The 21,204-nt window shown below is 45.9% G+C and overlaps 1 protein-coding gene across 1 annotated transcript in view; it reads left to right on the plus strand.

Moving 5' to 3' along the window:
• Ptp36E (protein tyrosine phosphatase 36E) overlaps positions 1-21,204 on the plus strand; it is a 102,820-nt gene that overhangs the window by 51,133 nt on the left and 30,483 nt on the right. Inside the window, exons 3-6 of the mRNA XM_075875647.1 lie at positions 12,585-12,672; positions 17,569-17,645; positions 19,655-19,691; positions 21,092-21,189. Of these exons, the coding sequence (XP_075731762.1) occupies positions 12,585-12,672; positions 17,569-17,645; positions 19,655-19,691; positions 21,092-21,189 (300 nt within the window). The remainder of the gene's footprint in view (positions 1-12,584; positions 12,673-17,568; positions 17,646-19,654; positions 19,692-21,091; positions 21,190-21,204) is intronic.

Here is a 21,204-nt window from a genome sequence, read left to right on the forward strand (position 1 = left end):
ACCGCCGCTAATAATGGTGGTTTTGTTTCACATGGGCTGCGACTGCTCCGCGATTTTCGCCCTGCCCCTGGGGTGGCCAGCCACGTATTCCTTAACCGTTATTTGTAGAAGACCCTACAGAGTTTTGCACGGGGAATGTAGCGATCTGTGCGTTATGATATTAATTTTCTATGAACCGTAGCGAAGAGTTCGCAATTTTTATGAATTAAAAACATTTTCCCATCTAAAAGCGTTCATATAACTCCGGGTCGCTGGGAGATGGTCTAAATCCATTTTAAATGGTGCAACTGCGGCCATCACGACGCAATTTCGACTGCTTTGCTGGCTCGACCCTATTTTCACGGGTATCGATTGCTCAAAAGAAAAAAAAATACCGCTTTTCGTGTCATGTGAAACGGCTTTAAAAAAAAAGCTTGCGAAGACTGACTTCGAGGAGTTCAGGACTTGGCTGTGCACGTTGAGCTGACGGAGTAGTAATTCTGTTTAGAAGAGTTCGCCGCATCGTAGTCATGAGTAGACCTGAATATAGTGAGGACTTTTAGACTTTCGTCGAGGAAATCATTTCGCATTCCATCCCACCTTTGGGCAAGTGCAGAAATACAGATTTTAAATGTTGTGACTGTCCGTGCGCGTGCAGCGAACGCTTGCATGTATGTGCGCGTATCCCTCGTTCTCTTTGCTCCTTGCTTTCTTTATTTCTTTCCTCTCCTTGCTGCAGTGTAGGGTAGAAAACCTGGTTCGACCTAGTTAACCTCCCTGCCTTTCCTTCGCCTTTCTGTCTCGCTCACTAGTTCCGTTTTAATGCTTTCATTAGTACCATAAAGGCGACGAAGATGACGATTGAATAAAAAAGCTCGTTTCGTTCAATCGTCATCTCCGTCGCCTTTATGGTCCCTTCCTCGATGTTAATGATGGCTTGTATCAATATTTCGACTCTGCCTCGTAACCTATAGCCATTACTCCGATATTTCAGAACTTTGTCCGGACTGCCAGAATCGCAGTGATTTTAACCACATGCTCTGGAGGTGCCCCTCTTTACAAAGAAAAAATGAAGAATTTTCTGAGAACTCTTTTCATTTAATGCTCATGAGTCCGGTTCTCATACAACAACTCGCAAGGTGGTCCAGGAGGCCCACGATGCGGCGGTGAGGTTGGGCCTCCCCGTCCCAACGTGGGAGCGGCCCGCGATTCTACCCCTATAAAACGGGGCTGGAATCCTTCAGGACCCCTATAAAAGTTTTTCATCCATCCATCCATCTCAAACAGCGTTACCACGATTTCAGCGTGTTCAAGCTGTTATGCATGGAACTTCTTGAAATTGTCCCAGGTATCTCTCTCTCTCGCTCTCTCTCTCTCTCTAACACACACCTTTTCTGCGTAATTTTGTTTACACCCACCGCCATTGCATCGCCGCAGCGATTTTTTAATCTAGGTCGCATCAGGAGCACATATCTCTAGCCCCTGTCAAAATGCCTAATCGAGTTCACGTCCCCACAACGCCACAAGAAAGAGGTCTCTGCATGCTACGGCAGTGCCAGCCGGAGCCGCGGTTTCGCTCTAAGCCGATTAAGGCAGCTACGTCGGGCGATCGTTATCCGTGGCGAGTCGGCGCCAACTGGGCGCTTCTCGATTTACTCCAAATAGATCCTTAATGAGCGCCCCCGCCTGGCACACGAGGCGTTAATTAGGGCTCCGTGAACCTTGTCCGGGCTGTCTCGAGTAACGTTGTAAGGGTGACTGGGCCACTTTCGGCCGTGAACAGTAATTTAGCCCGAACCGAATGAAGCGGTTTGTTGCGGAGCATTGCTTTATTCGGCACTGCGTTCAATCGCACTTGTGATCAGAATTGTGCGGCTCGTATTTTTGGCGCATTATTATTCATGCGTCGGCAGCTACTTTCTTTTTTCGTGAGACAATCAAGAGACTATAAATTGAAGCTGCATCTAGTGTGTTTCTTTTTTCAGTTCAGCAAGTGGTGACAAGCCTTCTATTGTGCTGTCATCTATGTATCTGTGTGTCTAAATAAATAATGATATATATATATATATATATATATATATATATATATATATATATATATATATATATATATATATATATATATATATATATATATACGCACTAAATCACGTCATAAGCATTTGTTTAAATAAAAAATCGCAGCATATCCACGTAGCGATTGAGGAGTGAGCTGAAGCGTCCGTCCGTCCGTACGTCCGCCAGCTTCGCCCTACTCGTTATCATTCACCTCGTGGATATGCTTCGATTTTTTGCGGTAGCCGCAGAAACCGGCAAAGTCGAAATGTCGCGTTTCGCCCTGTGTCTCGTCTTACCTCACACTACTCACAAACGCATTATAGTTTTTCACGGTGGAAAACTGATTAATTCTTCTTTAATACCTATGCTATTGGTTACTGTAAAGAACTTTCGACTGATTCCTAGACGTGAAGTTTGTTTCACAGATCATCAGCATCATCATCATCAGCCTGACTACGTCCACTGCAGGACAAAGGCCTCTCCCATGTTCCGCCAGTTAACCCGGTCCTGTGCTTGCTGCTGCCAATTTATACCCGCAAGCTTCTTAATCTCGTCTGCCCACCTAACCTTCTGTCTCCCCCTAACCCGCTTGCCTTCTCTGGGAATCCAGTTAGTTACCCTTAATGACCAGTGGTTATCCTGTCTACGCGCTACATGCCCGGCCCATGTCCATTTCCTCTTCTTTATCTCAACTATGATATCCTTAACCCCCGTTTGTCCCCTAATCCACTCTGCTCTCTTCTTGTCTCTTAAGGTTACACCTACCATTTTTCTTTCCATTGCTCGCTGCGTCGTCCTCAATTTAAGCTGAACCCTCTTTGTGAGTCTCCAGGTTTCTGCTCCGTAGCTAAGTACCGGCAAGATACAGCTGTTATATACCTTCCTCTAGAGGGACAGTGGCAATCTACCTGTCATTATTTGAGAGTGCTTGCCGAATGTGCTCCACCCCATTCTTAATCTTCTAGTTACTTCAATCTCGTGGTTAGGCTCTGCGGTTATTACCTGCCCTAAGTAGACATAGTCTTTCACAACTTCAAGTGCACCATTACCTATCTCGAAGCGTTGCTCCTTTCCGAGGTTGTTGTACATTACTTTCGTTTTCTGCATATTAATTTTAAGACCCACCTTTCTGCTCTCTTTGTCTAACTCCGTAATCATGAGTTGCAATTCGTCCCCTGAGTTACTCAGCAATGCAATGTCATCGGCGAAGCGCAAGTTACTAAGGTATTCTCCATTAACTCTTATCCCTAACTGTTCCCATTCTAGACTTCTGAAAACCTCCTGTAAGCACGTGGTAAATAGCATTGGGGATTCACAGATGCATTGCTGTAATTCACGAAAGAGCGTCTATGGGCCTGCTTTCACTGGTCCGTCTTGAAACGTTGCTATTTCTTGTATGCCTCCTCAATATCGATTTTCTTCATGCACACTGTCCATCGTATATATGACTGCGGTATTTCGGAAGTAATTGAATTTGTTCTTTGGCAAGGCGTACATTTTCTCGCCGCGTTCCGAAAGGAGCAAGAAATGGAGCAAAAGAAGCGTACAGATATATCGGACTATATAGCATGGCGACAGGAACCACGGCAGAGATATGCAGTCGCGACCCGAACAAATGCGACCCGCGCGTTTTCCTCGCCCTTCGTCTGTCGGAACGCGCTGTCCATGTATTAACTCCATTCTCCCGCAACCGGACGCGCCCGACTCGCAGTCTACGGCTTCTCGGCGCTTTTGTGTAGTCGTGTGGGAGCACGCGCAATCCATCTTTCTAACTTCCTCCTATTAACTTGTTTGCTTGCGGTTGCAGCGTCGGGTATAGCACGCTGGCCACCCTATATTATATTGTAAGGGATGCGCCCAGCTGGAACAGTACACTTTATTGACAGCTCTCCTCGTACAGCCATGTTCCGGGGTTCTGTCGCCACGCCTTTCTCTCCCGCGAGTCCGGCGCGCCGTCCTGTTTTCGTGGTATTTCTCAAACAACGTACAAGACCTAGACCTAATGAGGGAGATCTGAACTCCACCCATGTCTATGGCTGGTCCCTCCCACAGAGAATCGTCAGAAGGGTGTCATCCGATAGGGCTCACTAATCCTCGTTATACGTCAAGAGTTGGCCGATTATTTGCACGATTGTGTCGCTGCTTTTAGGAGTCGGGAACGTCCTTGTTAGGTTCTCCTCGGACTATCGGACATTGGTGCTCATGCAAACGCAGTGCTCAAGGTATAGCAACAACGAGCCTTTACGGCGCCTGGTAGTTACGCTAACCGAGAAAAAGTGCTTGCGGTCCGAGCTGAAGCCGGCCTGCACGGCTATCTTTCTCCGACGGAGAGAGCGGCGCGGTGCGTCGCGTTTCTGTGGGTGGAGTTCGTATACCAAACAGTCGCATATGCGCCGAGGCTAAACCTTCGATTCCTCGCATGTAGTTATAAGCATGCGACAACCCGGACAACCAAACTGGGTAGTCGTATACCGTTCGTATACAAAGTACTATAGTAAGGGTAATTGGGTGGCAATCCCAAAAACTTCCCCACCGTCGCCTCGTGTCCTTGTGTCTGATTCCGCGAGATTGAATTCGCTCCCGCTGCGTCGGACTGGAATATCGAGGTTAGCCCGAAAGAAGCGGGATAGACGGGAATTTTCGTGCCTTCGCGTCGTCCACAATAGCGACCTGATTACTGGTATATTTTTTTTTCTATACACACGCAAAGATGATAAACTATGTAAATTTTCTTCATGACGACATATATGGACTTAATGCATAACACTTTGTGCGCATACGGGTATTGGATTCGTGCCTCAAGACTGAAGTTGTGTCAGTGTTATCACGTTCGTTATCACGTATTCGTGATAACAAACGTTACCACGCATCCGTTATCACGTATTCGTTATCACGTATCCGGCGCTCACAATCGCACCTGTCACTGCAGTGAAGGCCGGCTTGCAGGAGGTGACGGGGTCGTTCCGAATGTAAGACTTGACATGTCCCTGCAAGTTGGTGTATGCATCTGCTGGCATCACTGAAATAAAGCAGTACGGAGACGTATCATCTACTCGTGAATGCGAGCGTTAAGCCATTTGATGGCTTTTCATTAATCGCCCTGACAGTTAATTCGTCTTTTATCTTCAATAAATTGATACGTGTTTGCAACATAATTCTATACTTTGACCGGAAGCATCGACTTTATACCAGGTTTATCTTTCACCGCGCTCTTGGTGAATAGTTCCACGTTGAGATAAGAGCCGTTGTAAAAGGGACACGCCAGCCCGGAGCCTCCTATGCACGGCTTAATCCGCCTGTTAGTAAGATGAGCGTAAGCGGACCCAGCACTTCGTCTTCTCTGGAGCAGCTGGGGGTGAAACGAAGTGCTTTCGGACAACCGAAAAAACTCCTTGACTCTATGACCTTGTTTTCTCCCTGTTTCGAGGGAACGCGCTGTGGACGTGGCGTTAGATATATAAATGCGGAGAGAGAGAGAGAGAGAGAGAGAGAGGGAAGTTGGAGGAATGCATTGGAACGGGCGGCCAATCCCGTTAGTGCGTCGAGCGCTGGGAGCCCGGATTGGATTAGAAAGGGTCGCGCTGTTACGGGCAATCCCATACATCCATCTTCATCTCGTATGCCCGAATGTACGTGTTGGATCGTGTGTTTACGATATTGTTGCCGCGCGGAGCCAGCGTTTCCATTTTGAGCGCGCTCGGGAAGGAAAAATGGTGCGCTCGGGTCCAGTTTCTGTGTCAGTGGGACGCCAAAAATGTGATTGGTTAATCAAATGCGCCTCGCGGGGTCACCGTGGTGAAACTTTAGAAAGATCTGACGAATGAGGTAATATTACGTGGCTTCAACGAGCATGACGGAACTCACGTGACATCCATTCGTCATGTGCTTCGCTGGTCATTTGTTAGCGCGCACGATGTGGACACGCTTCGGATGTGATCGAACGGTGCTATTAAATGGCTGGGATTTTTAGAGAGATATGGGACGTCAGGTTTAGAGATGTGAAAAAAAAAAACTATGAAGCATTCTCAAGACGAAATCCTTAGATCTGTTTCTGGGTATATTTCTGATGTGCAGAAAATATCACTTGACCGTGCCAGCTTCGTCATCGCTTTGTATTTGTAACATTCTTGTGAGTACAAGACCATATGAATTAAATTTAAAATCTACGTTCCTGTAATATTCGGTCTTCAGTATAACAGCCATGGTGGATGGCTTTGGCTTTCAAGTCGTCTTGGGGGAGGGCACAAGGGAGCCTACGACTTTTTCTGCACTGAACAAGTAAAACAAAAACCGCGCTAACTCCAATTTTTGCCCTCAGATCGAACAGCCTTATACGCAGGTTATTTCGAGTTTGAACCATGTGGTCTATACGTTCGTAAGCATGGCGGTGTTTATCATGAAATATTGGTGTAACCTGAGCAGCGTTCCGGATGGCCGAAAATATTTGCCCGTAGCTGCAACGCCCCTGTTTACTTGCAACGCGTTTGTTTTCGTTTTCAACTTCACTTAAACACTCTAATGTATGCAGGCACCACTGGCGTAGCCTGTGTGGTGGGACGGGAGAGTTTCTACGGTTATAGCTATCCCTCATTTTTTTTCGATTTTGCATATGTATGTAATACGCTTGTGTATGTAATATGCATGTGTACGTAATACGAACATATGTGAAAACATTTTTTTTTCAACCCTTGCTTCCTAATTGAAAAATATTTCAGGCTGTAAGCCCGTGGTGCGCACTGCGACTTGCTTGATGGCCAGATACATTTCAAAATGTGTTTATAAATGCAATGGTATTGTGGTTATAATCACAACAGTGTGGTTTATGCACAGTGGCGCGGTCTAGTGGTTAAGGTACTCGGCTGCTGACATGCAAGTCGCGGGATCGAATCCCGGCCGCGGCAGCTGCATTTTCGATGGAGGCGAAAATGCTGTTGGGCCCGTGTGCTCAGAATTGGGTGCACGTTAAAGAACCCCAGGTGGTCGAAATTTCGCGGAGCCCTCCATTACGGTGGCTCTCATATTCATATTGCCACGGGATCGTGACAACGACGAAGGGAGCAAACAAGCGTCTCTCATAATCATATAGTGGTTTTGGGACGTTAAACCCCTCATATCAATCGAAGGGAGCAAACAAGAGGTTGAAGATTAAACTGTTTATTCGGGCCGGACTTGTGGCCAACAAATGAAAAGTAAGATTACAGCAAGGCACTCGCACTGGCAGCGGCGGGCAGAGCGTCGGCCGTGGATCAACTGACAAGTGGTGAAGCGCGTCGGCATTTACACACTTGCCATAGAATGTTCTGGCGTTATCGCTAGCGGCGAATGTAGGTTCCAGAATAATCTGTACTGTTCACGATGTGGGCGTAATCTTAACACAACCATCTACTACAGCGTCGAAGCTTTTCGAACATCGTAGGCGCGGTTTGTGCTGAACGTAGTGTAACGACGCGATAACAAAGCTTGAGGGAAAGGAACGTGGCAATATGGTGGTTTTGGGACGTTAAACCCCACAAATAAATCAATATGCACAGCCTGTCGTGTCCGCGACGCTTCTTACTGTTCCTCGTTTCACGCCGCTCAACGACTTCGTAATCCAGCAGCTGTTTCAGTAGTCGACTTTCCCGAGCATCATTAATGTATTTACGCACCTATAGTCATACCTATACGTCCTTATGGAGCCCATACATAATACCGTACACCTTCAGTGCACGATTCGCAGGGGAGTTTTATATATTGCAAAGGAAATCAATGGGAACATTGAATTGTTATATAGAAGAGATTCAAAATAATTATAGTAATCTGTACACGGAAACGTTTCTGTAAGGGGAGCAGGCATTATGAAGTATATTTTTCTTCCTACTCTCGTTTAAATTTATGCAAATCGCATAGACGGTGTCTAGATGTTACATGTGTATACAAGGAACATCTGGATAACACTTTTAGCTGGCTTATGAATTACGAGGACGTCCCCATTCGTTTCGATTGGACCCTCGCGCCGGTGTGTGTGCACGCATCGACGAAGACATCAACCGTTCAAGTATCCTGCTAAAAAAATTATTAAAAAAGGGCTAGAGGATGTCTGGACGATTTGCTAATGCAACGCGTAATGGATTCAGGTGGCGAGTTTCGACGCCGCGTAAAGAAGAAGAACGAAAATGGAGATCACAGATATCAATTTTCGAGATACGTACAGAGCGCGATCCTATATTTCACATTGCCAATGAGAGCTAAAAGGAAAAAAAAACGGAAGTCTTGGAAAATGTTGGAAAGAGATTGATCCGCGAAGACCCGGGAATCTAATTCTCTCGGTCATTACCTGCGCGGCGATTCTCCTTCTTAGCATTATCGATTAGCCTCACACGTCTTCGGGCGCCTCGGTTCTTGTTATTCCGGAAAGTGCTCTTCCGGAAGCAGCGCACGTTCGCTGGCTACCTGTACTAAAGCCAGACTATCGTTCTTTTAAATGTCTTGTCAGTTCTTCTAGTGTTTATTCTGTTTTTACGATGTAAGGAGACGCTGGGGCATGCATTAAGATCCAGCTATTTCTCATCTCGAGACTATGTCGAACGCACAGAGCGTATTGTGACCGAAACGACTTGTCGAAGAACGTTTTTAGTGTTAACACCAGAAGATCCTTAACAAGAAAAGAAAACATGTATAAAAAAACCTACATGTTTGCGACTCGTATAATCTGCCCATTTTCGCAGTGGCCAACGCATGTGCTCTTCTTTTAGTGGTAAAGTCGCGAAACTTTTCTTGAACGCCTTCGTTCTGGCGTGCAGTACCGCGTGTGGCCCTACACCATTCCGAAAAGCTGCGAAAACGGTAAAGCTGTGTCGTGCCCACGGGGTGGCTCACCGGGACCCTGCCCTCCACTCACCCCCCCCCCCCCCCCCGAAATTTGTTTCGTCATGGCGTGGAGAGCGAGAAAGGTCATTTAAGGAGGTGCCCCATCCTCCGAAAAAAAAAATGTTGGTATCCTTAAACTCCTCTTTTAAGAGTGGAACGCGATAGTTATATCCTGTCCCTAATGCGTAGTTCAAGCACTTAGTGCATCGAATAGTTTCGAACTTTGTATGCTCTAAGGGAACGTGCGCAGTAACGTGTGGGCTTTTTGTTGTATGTGATCGGCTTCAAACCATGAAAAACATTATGATAATCACGTGTTCTGACGCCCGATGGCAATGTTCGCTTGTACCGTGCTTTATTACGGCAATAGTTCACGTTGGATTGTGAACCATGTATACAAGACGCGTGTGTTTGGGTAAAGCACGAGTTACTTTCGCCGAATTTCCAAGCAGATGAAGTTATGTTCACCGTATTCACAAGCAGACGCGGGGCTGTGCGGTAGATCACCTGCTTTCCACGCAAACGATTCGTTGTCGATCCCTACTCGTAACCAGAATTTTTGTTACTTATTTATTTACATCTTTCTCAATTTATCGGTCACGCAGAAGATGATTTTTCGCTCACAACCAACGACGCCGAGGCCGACGCCGGAATTTCTGTGAAGCGAGCTCTTTAACGCTATCGAGTTCACAATTTCTTGCTTCCCCCTGTGGTGGAGGGGAGCACTAAAAGTACAAATGGCTCACTCCACCACCTTATTCACTCCACCACCAAACGCTAGGAAGAAAACAATAGTGTCACACGTTGGCTGTACCACTGAAATACGAATAATAAAGTCGCATAATGTTAATTTTTCCGTGCGCGTCAGCACTGCAGCGCTCGCTTCGCCACGCGCTATACTTCATACTTCTTAGCAACTCACCATGCTCTGCGAAAAAATAAGAGGCTAAGCCTGGAAAGAAAGGCGTATGAATACAGATTTGGCGTTAAATCACAGTTCAGAGGGAGGTAAAAGAGCCTGTGGAGAAAAAGAAAAAATCGCCGTCGTGGGTTGTCGTGTTATATATGTGATTTGGTGTCATCGTACATGCCGCGTCGTGTTCGAGCACCAAAATAACTTCTTCTTGGCGTGCACTTCCTCCGTACCCAAGCAAGTATTTGAGAACACTCGCCCCCTCGGTCGCTAGCTCGGCTGTAGCTCGTAATTTTTTTTTGTTCAACTTTAGCACGCTCTTTTTGCATTTGTATTTATGATGTGGTCCCGACTGTGTTTACATAATGGACAGGACGCTCATTCCGAATTCAGAGCTGTCCGTCTCTCCGCGGATTGAAAACGCCGACGAACCTCGGGAGCTATTTGATTACGGACGGTCATGCGATCACGCGAATGCATATGCGCGTTTGATATTGTTACGTTGAACTTTGGGCCTGTAGCCCTGGTAAATTGATGGCCTTCGAATTTTAGGGGCTTACTGAGCCGCAGCACGTTTTCACGGCAGATTTGACGCGTCATTATGTGTGTACGATGGCACGGTCTCAAATGTACTCTCCTCGCTGTCATGAGGATATGGTCTATACTTCGAGGGAACCAGCGCATGCTTCTTTTAGTCTCAAAACTCGCCATCTATGTCCGGGTCGCCTCGCACGTTAGAGTCTCAGACCTCACACGACTTCGACGGTAACTTCGTGTACAAGTCTGGAAAGAAACATTCAGACGCCCACTGCCTGTCTCGTGTCCTGTCGACCCACTGTTGCTCGATGACCTGGATGCCGACTGCTTCTGGGGAACCATGACTGCCGACGACTTCGCCGAGCGACAGCGAGCTGACCCGCAATTCAGGAACAGCGCGATGGCTTCGAAGTTTTTTCAGAGAAGACTCTAAGAGTCGTTTTTCCTGCGAAACGGAGTTTTTTTTTTTTTTAAACTTACCTTCTCGTGGTTCCTTCAGCACTGATGCTAGAAGTCCTTGAGGCCCTACATGCCTAACTGATGGCCGACACCTCAGTGTTTCCCGCACGCTCGCAAGAATAGAGAAAAAGTACTGCTAGCCGCGACTTGCCGCCGAGGTCGCCCGTTACGTCAGGACCTACCGAGACTATCAACGACGAAAGACACCGCCGCCTCGTCACGGTGGTCTAGTGGCTAAGGTACCCGGCTGCTCACCCGCAGGTCGCGGGATCGAATCCCGGCTGCGGCGGCCGCATTTCCGATGGAGGCGGAAATGTTGTAGGCCCGTGTGCTCAGATTTGGGTCCACGTTAAAGAACCCCAGGTGGTATAAATTTCCGGAGCCCTCCACTACGGCGTCTCTCATAATCATATGGTGGTTCTGGAACGTACGTTAAACCCCACATATCAATCAAATCAAAGAAACCGCCGACTAAGCTGCAGCCGGACTTTTCCAGCCCATCGAGCTACCTCCGTTCCAGCGAATCAACATGGACTTGCTGAGGTCGTTAGCAACGTAAATGACTGGTCGTAACATGGCGCAAGTTTCAATGACGCACAAGTTAGCGTACGGAATGAAATATGTTCGCAAGATAATGAAAAGTTCAAAGAACCTATAGGTCTTTATAGTCACAAGACTCATTGTTTCGCACAATATTTATCTCTGCGGTAGCAGCAGATAAAATTTCTACAGCCATAATTCAAGCACTTACAGCTAGCCAGTGCGTTGTTTTCAAAATAATAAATGGCAACACTAGGAAGTTTCTTGCGTGAAGAGCACCCATCTCAGTGGTCCGGCAATGAAATCCTGTGCAAGGAGAGGCATTCGCGCACGCCGGAAAAATTTCAGCCCCTGCAACCGTTGATATTCTTGGTGAAAAAAAAAATGCAAGCAAGAAAGCTTGCCACGTAACTTCAAACATTAACTCTTCTTAATGGCATAATGAAATTTTAGAACGAAAATTGATTGATTCCACCGTGTCAAAAGCTGATATATATTGTGTTGATATAATATTGTCGCTGCTGTTTTTATTTGTTTTTTCTGTTTATGAGCCTGCTTCTCACAGTGGATGAAGCGAAAGAACAAATCAACTAATTGTACGCGTTTTTATATACATTCTTACTGTATGCGTTCACTGCGTGTATCGTAAGTTGACTGTTTTCAAAGTGCGCAGTTACCAGCTTGAGCAAGCTTCGCCCCCCCCCCCCCCACAGATTTTCAATATTTGCATTGGCTCAGTAAGAACAATTTCTCTTCTTCTTGACTTCTACTTTTCTTCTAACTTCTATCATCGCCTTCATCTACTTTGTCTTTTTCTTACCTCCTTTTTTTTACCTTCTTTTTCTTACCTCCTTTATCTTATCCCTTTTTTATACCTCCTTTATTTGACCTCCTTTATCTTAGCTCCTTTATCTTAGCTCCTTTATCTACCTCCTTTATCTACCTCCTTTATCTCACCTCCTTTATCTTACCTCCTCTTTCTTACCTCTTTTTTCTTACCCTTTTCTTACCCTTTTGTTCTCTTTTTCTCGCCTTCTTTTTCTTATCCTTTTCTTGCCTTCTTCTTATCTTTCTCTTCCTCTTAGCTTTCTATTGTTCTTACCTTCTTTGACGTTTATTTTCTTGAGGCCTTGAGGCTATCGTCTTCTCATCTTATTCATCTTATCACTCTTTTCCTCTTAACTTCTTCTTCGTCTTTATTTATTTGCACTCTAACGTAACACGTTTTTTTTTCGTCTTTTCCTTCCAGCTTGCGACGAAAGGTGAATCTCACTGCATGCGACACGCCAGCAAGCCGGACAACGACAACAAGAACACCTACAAGAAGCTGCTGCCCTGTAAGCAATTACACCGTCATTAGGTCGCTAATTAATCTTTCATTACGATGTGCGGAGCTGCTCGAACGCGTATATAGTGCTGCAGGTACAGTGCCTCGGGTCGTCATTCCAGAATGCTCTTTGTTCCCATGGGGTAGCCAACTGAACGTGGTATACAGTTAACCTTTCTACTTTTCTTGCTGCGTATTGACGCAGCGAAGTTTATGCTGCAGGCGCGTGGCGGCACGCGCTAGTCGTACAATAAAACACTTCTCGTGTAGCAGCTTGTTCTCCCTATCCGCTAAATGTTATTTTCCTTCTCTCTCTCTCTTATACACATAGGTGCGCGCAGTGTTCTCACCATCCCCCAAATTTAGGCCCTGCGCCGTGCTCCCGACCGGGTTGCAGAAATTAGGTGCCTTTTCTCATCTTCTAACCACTTCCACCACCACCCCCAAATTTGTAAGGGAGAGGGGGGTGCTTTCGGAGGTGTAGGTTAGAAGTAAGGAGTTCTTGGAAAGTAACGTCAGTAGCCTTCGGTCGCCATTGCAGTGAAGGACCTTCATAGCTGTAAACCTGCGCTATGCACAACGAGGGGGGGGGGGGAGGGGGTCTAACTGAAACGTATAGGACATAATTAGCGCTCCTGTGGTGCATTGACATTAATATCTTTAATGCTGATATTAGATTATTATAATCAGATGTCGGAGCGGTCGTACGGCGCCGGCCACTCTTTTCTCGCAAATAATATGTGTAAACCTCGTAGCAATGAAAAGGGAAAAAAATACGTAAGAGAACGGGTAGGCGAAGTTATTTGAAGTGCATGCGTTCACAGAACAACAGCCAAAAGCGCACAAAATACAGTACCTTCACATCGATAGCACTACTGTTCACTTAAAATGCACTTACACGAACAATGTCCTTGCTGTAAATAACACGACACAATGTCCGCTCACATACCAGCACCGGAATTGGCAAGGTCCTGTGACGTCCCCGCAAACACGGACTGAACCCCAGACCTTTCAAGATGTTTACGTTCATTTATCAAACCCACGCATTGAAAAAAAAAAGGAAAAGAAAACCTTCAGGGTAACGAATGTGCATTCCGGAGTGGAGTACCTGGAAGGATTCTGTCGACTGTTCTCGCGGGCCTCCCCGCGCAAACACCAGGACCGGGTCGCGCCTTGTTGTCTACGGGCAGTATGACAGTGTGCGGTGGCAATGCTCCGCGCGCACCCTTCAGATTGGTGGCATGTGGAGGGGGGGGGGGCAGCAGAGCACCTATTGTTGGTTCGGTGAATGCTGCAGCGCCTGTGCCGGGCCCGGCCTGACTTTCCGTCAGCCTCCATGGCTCCAGGGCTCATTACTGCGTTCTGCCCCAATGGCCACCCACGGCGTTGAATGACGAAGAAGCGGCGGCTGCGGAGAATTTCGCAGGAGACACCGAGTTGCATGGAGGCGTTGAGACTCGATCTGGACATCGGGTCATCGGGTACCAGAAACCGGGGCAGTTGAGTCGGCCGGAAACATTTCGGCACAACACTGCAAACTGCGGACGATGGCCATTACAGACGACGCGCTTTGTCGGAGCATTGGGACCATTGTTCGCCCGTAATTCACGTGTCTTGGGACAGCTCGCCCATCTCGCTCTCTCTGAGGCTTGAGTTTGTACATTGTTACTTGCGCGGCTTTGCTGGGGAGAGGGTTTTCCACTGGTTTGGGCTGCGGGGGCGGCCATCGAAGATGACACACTCCGACTGACAAGAAAACATGCCACGTCGATAGTGGCGATTGGTTTTGTGCCCCGGTAGGGTGGAGTCGGGCCCTACGAAAAGGGACTACGAGAAGAAGCGAGGAGAGTCAGAGGGACGAGGTGATGAGATCGAGACGGGAGGGAGACGGAATGGAAAAGGAAGATAACGGTGTGAAGAGATAGCCATGAGAGTCGATGAGATGATGACTGAGCCAGGGATGGTATGACGGGGAATGAAAGTTAGAGATGGGAAACGAGGAAGCCAATGATTGCGGGACGTTATGAAAGAAAATTAAGATGAAAATCGCTGAGAGAGACGACGAAGACGATGAAGACTGACTACACGGACCATTCGTGAGACGAACTTCATGCACCCTATTTAGACGAGCTCTGCAGGAAGGGAAGCGGCGCGTTGAGACATTGCATGGTTTTATTCATTGACAACTTCATCATTCGTGTCGTCGTGTTTTTTTTTTGTATATGCATATCCTTGTATTGTTGCAGATACTTTCTTTATGTGCCTGCCCTGTGTCGAACGTCGCGAGTGTCTAAACCATGTGTTATAATTTTGTGTAGTGGTTGATGTACGCGGGTATACGATGTTTGCAGTTAGTAATAAATTAAATGAACCAATAAACAGGAACAGGTCGTAGCGTCTTCCATTTCCCGGTCCCAACACGAATCCCTGTGTATGGAAAGTGGTTGAGACGTATGGCCAAGAGGGAACCGAGAAAAAGGGTTGGGGGGTCTTTCTTCTCTTTGGATATCGGTGGCGTATAGCGGGGATGTCTCAGTCCAGTCATAGGGATTCGGAACGAGTTCGCATATGACGCGCGTTATGATGAAGCGGGGGGAGGGACGAGGGGAGGGGGTCATTGGAGCGGCCACTCACTTGCAGCCCTCTTTAGAGCACGCCTGTGCGTTTACTGTCGAATTTCTTTGATTCGTTTTCAGAGCACAGCAGCCTTCACCTTCATTCTGTAAAAAGTGCGGTCGGGTTCTTTTAATATCGCCGCAGAAAAAAAAAGAATAGGTGAAAGATGTGTATGTGCCAAACAGATCATCACTCATGTGGACGGGCTAGTGCTGTGCGCATAATTCCGATATCATCTGCATTTGCTTGACGCGATTTTTATTCCATCACGCGCACACATTTACCTCTTTGATCTACGTGGCTCGACTTCCTTTTTGTTTTTGTTTTTCATTACATAATATATACTAGAAACATACACAAAAAACAACGAAAGAACTCTTTTTTTGAATTCGCAGGAGTTCAAACGCCGTATGCGGCAACATAGAATTGATGTTTACGCATCAAAATAAAGTTTAAAAAGTAAAAAGGCTCCCCTCTAAAAGCGAAGACGCTTGCCTATTGTTCTCATAACTTTCTTCGCGGTGGAATCAATTGAAAGGGAGAATCGCGATTCCTGTTTGTTATTCTTTTCCAGCTATTTTTGCGACTATTTCTTTCGGAAAAAAATAGAGAGTTAAACCCCACTGAGATGTTCTGCGTTGGAGACAATGAGCGAAGCCAACGTTCTTATTTCGTGGAGTCGTTAGAAGCAGACGCGAATATGAAAGCACGTTTCTTTTTAGTTAGTTAGAAGACGTTCGCGACAGCGTCGTTCGATGAAATTGTCTCTCTCTCTTTCTCTCTCTCTTTGGTCGGCGTTGACACCGCGCCTCTTTCGATTCAAAGACCGAGCAGCTGAAACCAATAGCGTCAATTTTCCTAAGTGCCGCAAAGCATTGCTGAAAACGCTGAAAATGCGCGCAAATGACGTTGATGTCGCCCGTGGGGAATGGCATAATGCGGGGCTTTGCTTATCGCTGAAGTTCGATGCGTGTGTGTGTGTGCGGGGAGAGGGTGTAGAGATAGAACGGATACAATTTTTGTGAGTGAAGTGAACGAACGGTTGCGCAGACTATGGAATGGCAGAGAGCGTTCGGATTCTTCGCGATGCCAATTTACTGTGGATACCATTCTTCTCTTTGTTAAAAAAAGCCCCACCGCGGTGGTCTAGTGGTTAAGGTACTCGGTTGCTTACCCGCAGGTCGCGGGATCAAATCCCGGTTGTGGCGGCTGCATGTTTCGACGGAGGCGAGAAATGCTGTCTAGGCCAGTGCACTCAGATTTTGGTGCACGTTAAAGAAGCCCAGGTGGTGGTCGAAATTTTCGGAGCCCTCCACTATACGGCGTCTCTAATAAACATATGGTGGTTTTGGGACGTTAATCTCTACAAAGAAATCAAATCAAAATTGGCTGTTTACACATAGGTCGCTGGTTCGATCCCGGCGGTGGCGATCGCATTTTGATGAAGGTGAAGTACTAGAGGCGCGTGTACTTATGTGTAGATCAACGATAGACATCTCCAGGTCTACGATATTATCCGATGCCCTCTATATTAACCTGCATATACAGGGTGTCCCACATAACATGAGCCATGAATTTGAAAATGAGACACTTCAGTGGCGAATTGAACCAATCGCATACTACTCGCACTAGCCTGTAGATACTCAGGCTATTTTTTATTTATCCCCGTACTAATTAATTATTACTTTTTAATAACTCATTTTTAATTATGGGCTTGAAACCCAAAATTTGAACACTGAGATGTTGAGCACTTTCACAAACCACCGGCTAAACTGTTTCCTAAACGATACGTCTCGCACTGTTATTTTTTCCAGGTTGTAAAGAAAACCGCGAAATTGAAAAAAAAAAAGCTGTGTGACGGACCGCGAGCGCACTGATATAGTGCTGCTATATGCTTTCTTTACAATGCGGGAAAAATAACAGTGCTAGCCGTATCGTTCAGGAAGCAATTCAGTCGGTGGTTTCCGAAAGTCCTCTACATCCCAGTGTTGATATTTTGGGTATCCAGCTCAAAATAAAAAAGGTAATTAAGAAATAATAATTATTATTATGAGGAGAAATGAAAAGTAGCCTGGGTACCTATACAGGCAAGTGCGAGTACCATGCGCTTGGTTCGATTCGCCTCCTAAGTGCCTTTCACGTTCAAATATTTGGCTCAAGTTATGTGGAACACCCTGTATACAGTGTTATCATCACCGTTCTTCCCCCCCCCCCCCCTTTTTTTTTTGTCATTATGCGTTTCGCTTTTCCCGATCGTTTAGTGAAACAAATGTGTCCTTTTTGGTTGCAGATGACTACAACCGTGTTGTTTTGGAAACTTTACCCGACATTCCCGACTCCGACTACATCAACGCCACCCACATAGACGTAAGTGTCCAGTTCTCGAAAATTTTTCACCTTGTGCATCTCTCGTGGAACGCCGACCACTTATTGTGTAATGCCATGCTATGCTTTGGTCTCGCTGCGTAACGTAGACCCTGACGTGAGCCCTGTAAGACAGTTTCAGATGTGGTTTTCTTATTTTTTTTCGGTAGGTTTGCACACATACGTTATTAACGAACACGTGCGATTCCAACGCTCTTCTCCACATAATCCTTTGGGGCAACCCATAACTTAAGACTGGTCACGGGACTCGCAGCATGTCTATAGTACTGACATTGCAAATCCGGCTCTACATTGTAATGTAAACCTCTTTCTTTCGAACTACGATGATGCATCATACATGTTTCAACGCTATGTAGTGTATAGTACTCGCCAAATGCGGCGGATTCGTATTCCCGGTAGTAGTGATATACGAGAACACCGGCGTGTTTAAATTTGGTTACACGTTAAGGGGCTCCGGGGTGTTGTAACTACAACAAAGCGTCTCCCTACTATGGTTTGACTGATATCTGAGATCCCGGTTCTGGCGCGTAAGACGCCAAAATGTGAATTAAATATTATTTGCTTCCAGTTTTGCTCATATCAGTGGCGCGTATTTTCGCGGAACCCCGAACGCTCTGGATTCATTCACTTGACGGCGCCTTCACCACGGAGGAGCTTATAATTGAATAGAGGTGACGTAAAATGATCTCATTGTTCATTGAGATTCAGTGGAAGTCACTGGAATCCAATTTGGAGTTCGGCGCCGGTTGCTCAACTCGAAGAGAATGCGGTTTATCGGAGGTGGTTGGTTGAAGCCTGAACGCGGTGCAGCCACCATTGTTTGCGTGTTCTTTATGTTTCATTTTTTTACATACTGTCAGTCCTAATGGGGACTATTGCAGGAAGGCAAACAAAATACACAAGAAATACATATACAACCAAATACACAATAGATACGCTTGCACTTAAATGCGAAAATGCGCGACTACAGATATTCTATGATGATACATGAAGAGTACAAAAGCACAACCCATGTCTGGCAGATATACACGAAAATATTATACTGCGTAATCCAGTCATTGCGTTGATTTTTTTTCTTTTTAAACGTGTGGCCAGCGCACCAATGTACACCTCGATGCGATCACACGCTTCACTATTGACGTTAGACTCCTCCGTACAGGGGTAACCAACGGTCTGACGCAGCTGGTGCTGCAGCAAGCACTATGACGCGGGTTCATTGTCCTGCGCGGCAGCTGCCTCTTGATTACCTAAATACGCAGAAAACAACCGTGCTCTTATTCCTATGTGCACGTTAAAGAAGCACAGGTAATCAATATCTAACACGTTGGAGTGGATGCCTATCTCACTTTCAACGTAATCCTCGGCTTATAAATCCATCAATCCGTAAAAGACAAATACGTTAAACCTGTTTCTTTCTTTTTCTTTTTTTTGTGAAACTATGGGATCTCTTTCAGGATGTAAAAGTTTTGCTGTAAACTGTCCGGTACATCAAATTCACTATCTTTTACATTTCATATGACAGACATTCGCTTAGAAACCGTGGACGGCGGAACCTTTTTTTTTTTTTTTGCATGGTATATAGGAAAATAGTAACACACACAAGGCGCAGTATAGTTGCTCTAACTGCGGTTAATCACACGACGAGGTATGCAATTAACGCGGCAAATTGCGACATCACTACCCGCGTTCTCCTGCAACACATCTTGACTGTGTCGTCTTCTTTGACAGCAGTTCCTGTACCACGTGTTGTGCATGCCAAGCACTAAAAAAAAAAGAAACACATCTAATCTAACCATGTAGTCTGATGCGCGCTCGGGTGCAGCGCATTCTTTATCCTGCCGTATAACAGCGTGGGGGTGGCGACCTCTCGTGAAATCGAGTCTCGTTTCCTCGAGAGCCGTTAACGTTGCAGAATATAAATTCGCTTTCACACCCAAGCGTCCCTCCCATTGTATACACGCCTTACATTTTTGTTTCGTTCTTGCTTTCAGAGCATTCTGAAGCCGAACGCCTACATCGCGGCTCAAGGTAAGAGTATATATAAGGAAGTGCGCGCGCCGCTTGTTATTTGTTGGGCCGGAACGACCTATGTCGTTAGCGAAGCCCGTTATACCGCCTCCGTCCAAAAATGTATACCCAAGCGAAGGTTTGTCGAGGGTTTGTTGGCCTCGCAGGTCCTAAGAGCCGGTTCTTGCCAAGTCCCAAGGTGGGGCAAGCAGGAGGACCTTAGCAAAAAAAGCTATGGAATACCGAAAGTATGCGTTAGACCTGAAGCCATTTCTATGCGGGAGAGATTGGACCACTTGACAAGCGTATAGGGTGCGTCATTAGGGATTCTGAGTAGGCTCGCGTTTCGGGAGTGGGAGCTTAGTTAAGTATGAGGGAAGGAAATACGTCACGTTGTCTCAGGTTTGTGTGTGTGTGTGTGTGTGTGTGTGTGTGTGTGTGTGTGTGTGTGTGTGTGTGTGTGTGTGTGTGTGTGTGTGTGTGTGTGTGTGTGTGTGTGTCTAACAATTGTTTGTAACGACAATATAATTCCATTAACATCAACAGATTATGGTATACGCAGCATCTAACTTCAGCTCAATACAAACGTTGCGATAGTTGAATCGGTACAACTAACAAAAGAAGGGTGAGAACATGCTGTTCTAGTATAAGTATGCAATATAGCATTAACTTCGTACTGAAATATATATATATATATATATATATATATATATATATATATATATATATATATATATATATATATATATATATATATATATATATATATATATATATATATATATATACTCTGACAAGCGACACTGAGAATACTTCACCGCTTGTAGGATGCCGCGCTTGAATTCTAGAGCGCAATATAACTAGGCACATGGGTTTTAACAAAAGGTTTCCGGGAGTTCACATAATTTTGTCAGTTTGGGAGCAAGGAAATTGTAGAATGAAGGGTTTCTTTAGCTGAATGCTGGGTTCGCTTGACTCCTTAAAAAAAGATTAAGGGGCATATTGGGGGTTGTAGTAGTAACAGTAGTTTTATCAGTCAGGGTTACTATGAAGCCACTGACTACCGCAGTTAACTGCCAGATTAAATTGTTCGTTTGAGAAAACTCGAAAATTATTGAAACTGTGCTTAATCGAAAATCGAGCTGTTTCAGTGAAATGTAACTGACGAGGATCATTCTATGCAGGCATAACCACTTTAACACACAAAAAAAATTAAGGACACTTTGCAAATCCCAAAGCATGTTTGAAGAAACGATATGGTCATCAGCAATCGCGTAATTGCTGAGAGAATGTGAGGGGGAGAGGCCGCTACTGGCACCGGTCCTCCGCACGGACGGACGGACGGACGGTCACCGCGAGCGTGAGACAAAAGTGCTTTCGCCTTAAGATGGAGGCTTAGGTGTACACTGTGGTCGTTGCAGGTCCAAACGAGGACACCATCAGCGACTTCTGGCGAATGGTGTGGGAGAAAAGATGCTACGTCGTCGTCATGCTCACCAAGGTGTTCGACTTCATTCGGGTGAGTTTCTTCACT

Source organism: Rhipicephalus microplus, chromosome 10 (genome assembly GCF_043290135.1).
Source record: "Rhipicephalus microplus isolate Deutch F79 chromosome 10, USDA_Rmic, whole genome shotgun sequence".
Classification (NCBI taxonomy): Eukaryota; Metazoa; Arthropoda; class Arachnida; order Ixodida; family Ixodidae; genus Rhipicephalus; species Rhipicephalus microplus.